The sequence below is a fragment of the Punica granatum genome, chromosome 8 (assembly GCF_007655135.1).
Source record: "Punica granatum isolate Tunisia-2019 chromosome 8, ASM765513v2, whole genome shotgun sequence".
Taxonomy (NCBI): domain Eukaryota; kingdom Viridiplantae; phylum Streptophyta; class Magnoliopsida; order Myrtales; family Lythraceae; genus Punica; species Punica granatum.
This window is the reverse complement of record NC_045134.1, coordinates 7,075,376-7,079,902: the sequence shown is the minus strand read 5'-3', so window position 1 is coordinate 7,079,902 and position 4,527 is coordinate 7,075,376. Positions and strand designations below refer to the sequence as shown.

Here is a 4,527-nt window from a genome sequence, read left to right as displayed (position 1 = left end):
TGATTTATTTATTTCTTATGGGCCCTCGAGTTTTGATACCCATAGCAAGAGAAGGAAGCCCAAATTGGCCCTATAGCTAGTAGGCCCAATGGTCTACTGGCCCACGCTCCCTCATATTTTTTTTTAATTGATTAATTTCTTAAAAATTAATAACCCAAGTCCAAGAAATTTCTTTTTCAAAGGAAAAAAAAACAAGAAATAATAAAAGGAATGAGTTTTGAGGAGATAGCAATATTTCCTGACATTTTTTGCCTCACTTTATTTTCTCCGTTATCCCCTTTTCTCTGTCTTTTTCAGCCCCTCCCCACAATTTGTGCGGATAATGTTTTTCCCCATAATTATTTTTTGAATTATTATTATTACTAGTTTTTTTTTCTTCATTTAAATTCATCACGGAACCGTATAACTTGACAACAAGAACCATTCCGACCATTCATGGATGGAGCTGCTCATGGAGCCTTGAGCTGTGCTCTTCTCCCCCAACACTTGCAGAAAGCTCAAGAAGGTAAAGCGCAAGCCCTTCCTTCTCCTTTGTTCAAGTTTCGTTCCTGGGGGTTGTATTGCTTGAAATGTCGCTGCTTTTGATCTCTCTGAAAGTACATTCGTTTTGCAGTTTCTATGTCTTTTTCCCCCCATTTACATGGGGACTCCATGATTCTCTTCTTGACGCGCAGATTCTTATAGAAGTGATTATTCATGGAAGTTTCTTGATCATCTTGTTGTATGGACGACAGACAGACCTGTTTGAGTTCTTGGGAAATGCTTTCCCTGTATTCCTTTCAGTTTTCCAGGAAGCAACAGAGATGAATGAAGCTGTTCTGTTGATGTTGAATTTCCTTTTTATACTGTGTGGAAGTGGTTTCTGATTTGTGTCTGAGATTGGAAAGTTTGGCGCTTTTTTTACCTCTCACAGACATTGTTGGGGGGCGAAATCTTATCCGAGTTCGTGTCCCCTGACTCGCCGCTGCTACATACTTTGATGAAGATGATATGACCCCGCACCCTTTTCGAACTTCACTTGATTTCTGGCTTGTATGTTAGAGTTTGGATTTAGAGAGTCCATTGTCGAGATCCTTTTTCCCCCTTTTACATATATTCAGATAAGTTGGGTGGAATGGATACACGGGATGAACAATTTCTAACTAACAGGACCCGCTTGCTATCTCAAGTGTCCAAAGTTCATGTTGGAAATAGTAAGAAACAATGCTCATTAAAAAATTTACCCCTTTGTCCCCTCTAATGTGGGATTACGGCCTATTACTAATGCATTGTCTAGACTTGGCTTATATTTGGGGTATGCTCCAATTAAATATCGAACTTTGCCTATCAACTTTCTGCTTAAATTGTCTCGAGTGCTTTTGCATCAGTATTGTGTCCTGGTTCGGTTTTCATCGAACAGTCATATTCGACCATTTTTGTGTACTTATCAGTATGGCAGTCGTCTAGCGGGGTAAATCATCAAAGCTAATGTGTGAGAATTGAGGAGCGTCATTTCTGGGCCTCAGTCTGTATTCCATGTATGTAAGATCAAGCCCCTTTAACATTTGCAATCGCAAGTCTGAAATTCCTCATGGAAGAATCTTCAAGCTTGAAGACGGGCCATGTTCCAGAACCATACTCTGAGGTACTATCTCGAAACACGTCGGGACAGAGTCTTCCTGCCTCCTTGATTTCTTCAAAGTTCCATTTTATCTTTTGTCTGTCTGAGGACGCATGAGAAAAGGTTGCTTTTCCTGTTTGTTGATTACACTTGATAGGACTAATGGTCCAAAGCAGTCTTACATGCACGAGGAAGTTCGTTTTTTACTTTAATGATATCACATCCCTGGAGCTCTTTGACAACTTTGAAGCTCTACTATTCTGTTTTAGTTATATTGAGTTTGATTCTGTATCTCAGTTCAGTTATTCTATGAATATTTTAAGAATCCTGATTAGCATTAGATTTTGCGAATTCACAGGGAAGGTACTGTGCTGATAACAATGAAGCTTCAGAGTCTAACTGCTCCCAAAACAGAATCACTTGCATTCACTGCGGCACTGAAACCAGCTGTAGAATTGTCAGATCGAAAACCAAAATGATGAACATCCTCATTGAGAGAGGGAAACCACAGGAAGCTCAATCGATATTTGAGAGCATAATTGAGGGGGGACACAGACCCTCCCTAATATCCTACACCACCCTACTCGCCTCATTGACCATGCAAAAGCGTCACGATTCCATCCACTCAATCATTGAAGAGGTCAAAAGGAATGGAATGAAGCCTGACTCAATATTCTTCAACGCAGTTATAAATGCGTTCTCTGAATCGGGTAATATTGAGGAAGCTATGCAGACCTTTTGGAAGATGAAGGAGAGTGGGATAAAGTCCACAACTAGCACTTATAACACATTGATTAAAGGGTATGGAATCGCAGGGAAGCCTGAGGAGTCAATGAAGCTTCTCGAGTTGATGTCCCGAGAGGGAAATGTGAGGCCCAACCTGAGGTCTTACAACGTTCTTGTGAGGGCATGGTGCAATAAGAGAAATGTTGCAGAGGCATGGAAGGTCGTGCACAATATGGTGGCTTCAGGCATAAATCCCGATGTTGTTACTTTCAACACGATTGCAACCAGCTATTGCCAGGGTGGACAGACAGAGAAGGCTGAGGGTTTGATCTCTGAGATGAGAAAGCACAATGTGCAGCCAAACGATCGGACATGCGGGATCATAGCAAGTGGGTATTGCAAAGAAAGGAAGATAAGGGATGCCCTGCGATTTGTGCATGGAATGAAGGGTCTTGGTGTGCGTCCGAGTTTAGTTATTATGAACTCCCTCATCAAAGGGTTTGTGGAGATCATGGACCGAGATGGGGTTGATGAGGTGAGTGTTTTACTCTTCTATCTCTTGCAATAAGGAAAATGTATGCGATGGCTAGTTGTTAGTTCATCTGAAAGCTTAGACTCCTCATTAATTGTTACCTTGAGATTGATTTCACTTTTTTCGGTAATTAAATGAGAGTTAAGATCCTGAAAAGTAATTATATATTTCAGGTGTTAACACTGATGGGCGAAATTGGGGTTAAGCCCGATGTCATAACTTTTAGCACCATAATGAATGCGTGGAGTTCTGCCGGCTTCATGGACAAGTGCCAAGAGATCTTCGACGACATGGTGAGGGCCGGCATCAAACCTGACCCCCACGCATACAGCATCCTTGCCAAGGGCTATGTTCGGGCTCAGGAGCCTGAGAAGGCCGAAGAGCTCTTAGATTCCATGATAGCCTCAGGTTTTCACCCGAATGTGGTGATCTTCACCACGGTCATCAGCGGGTGGTGCAGTTCAAGGAGGATGGAACCTGCAATCAAGGTTTTCAATCAGATGTGTGAGCTCGGGATTGAGCCTAACCTCAAGACCTTCGAGACCCTAATATGGGGGTTTCTAGAGGCGAAGCTGCCTTGGAAAGCTGAGGAAATACTCCAAATCATGGAGGAGTTCGAAGTTAAGCCCGAGAAGTCCACTTTCTCACTTGTTGCAGAGGCCTGGCGCTTATCAGGTTTGTCCAGGGAGGCGAACAGAATCATGGGTAATTTCCAGAATGCAACTAAATCGAGCCCCAAGAGAGACACGGAGGAAAAGGGGAGTGCAATGGAGAGCTTGGAGAGGATTTATGAGAGGCAACAAAGCAACTCTTTCTCAACTCTCTTGCAGATACCAGGTGAGGCTGCAGCATCTGCGAAGAGAAGCCGAATGGTGTCGTGGTTTGTGGCAAAAGCTGCATACGCTATTCCTCAGACTTGCAAGTTCGGGACGAGGCTGCCAACTATCTGGCAAAAGCAGCAGCCTCAGGGGTTCTCAGGTCTCGGCCAACCTTGTACAGCAGTCTTCTTGAACTGATCTGATAATGCTTTTTGTGCATTGCAGTGGAAGCGAAAAATCGGTAATTTGCCTCGTATAAATATATGGATGTGTAGATACAAGAGGTATCTTACCAATGGATCTTTGATTCTTTTCTTAACTTCTGTATCGTTTCATGATCTACTACTCTTCCAAATATCGGGTAAAGTTGAAATTATTACATGAAAAATTTGTTACATCAATATCTCTTTCAGGAAATGTAATGTGTAATTGACTATCGACATGTTATCTGCGCTTGAACCGTTTTAAAGCTATTTGCAGGGGCAAAATCTGGTGACTCGAATGGCTCAGATGTCGAGATTTGGCCGGAGCTCAATCGAGTCTCTTTTTCTTCAGGGGTCAAGCTCCTCTCAGAATCATATGCGATGTGCCACGGAATTTGGGATTTGAAAAGTTTGACAGTTAATGATAGTGAGGAAGTTTGGTTGTCCTTGTGAGTCCACCGATACTTAGCTCACGCTCACGGTCAGTGAAAAGTAAACTCGAACCCTTATAGCCATCTTCATAAAGCCCAAAGGGCTTGTGAGCAGTTCTATCCGGTCGGGTTTAGGCTTGCTGCCTTGCGAACATGCCTATATAGAATTTTCATGGGGTTTCTTGGGCTCAATCCACACCCTAATCAGTAATCAGGA

At 42.7% G+C, this 4,527-nt stretch overlaps 1 protein-coding gene across 3 annotated transcripts; it reads left to right on the top strand.

Moving 5' to 3' along the window:
- Positions 1-314: 314 nt before the first annotated feature.
- Positions 315-4,325, top strand: LOC116188256 (pentatricopeptide repeat-containing protein At5g25630-like). 3 transcript variants are annotated; one of them, XM_031517490.1, is made up of 4 exons: positions 315-505; positions 1,431-1,624; positions 1,942-2,861; positions 3,032-4,325. In XM_031517490.1, the coding sequence occupies exons 3-4, from the start codon at positions 2,076-2,078 to the stop codon at positions 3,872-3,874; spliced, it is 1,629 nt and encodes a 542-aa protein (XP_031373350.1). In that variant the 5' UTR covers positions 315-505; positions 1,431-1,624; positions 1,942-2,075; the 3' UTR covers positions 3,875-4,325. The 3 variants fall into 3 exon arrangements, with proteins under 3 accessions (XP_031373350.1, XP_031373348.1, XP_031373349.1); XM_031517488.1 differs by having other exon boundaries at positions 322-505; positions 1,959-2,861; XM_031517489.1 differs by having other exon boundaries at positions 322-505; positions 675-1,624; positions 1,959-2,861.
- Positions 4,326-4,527: the final 202 nt, after the last annotated feature.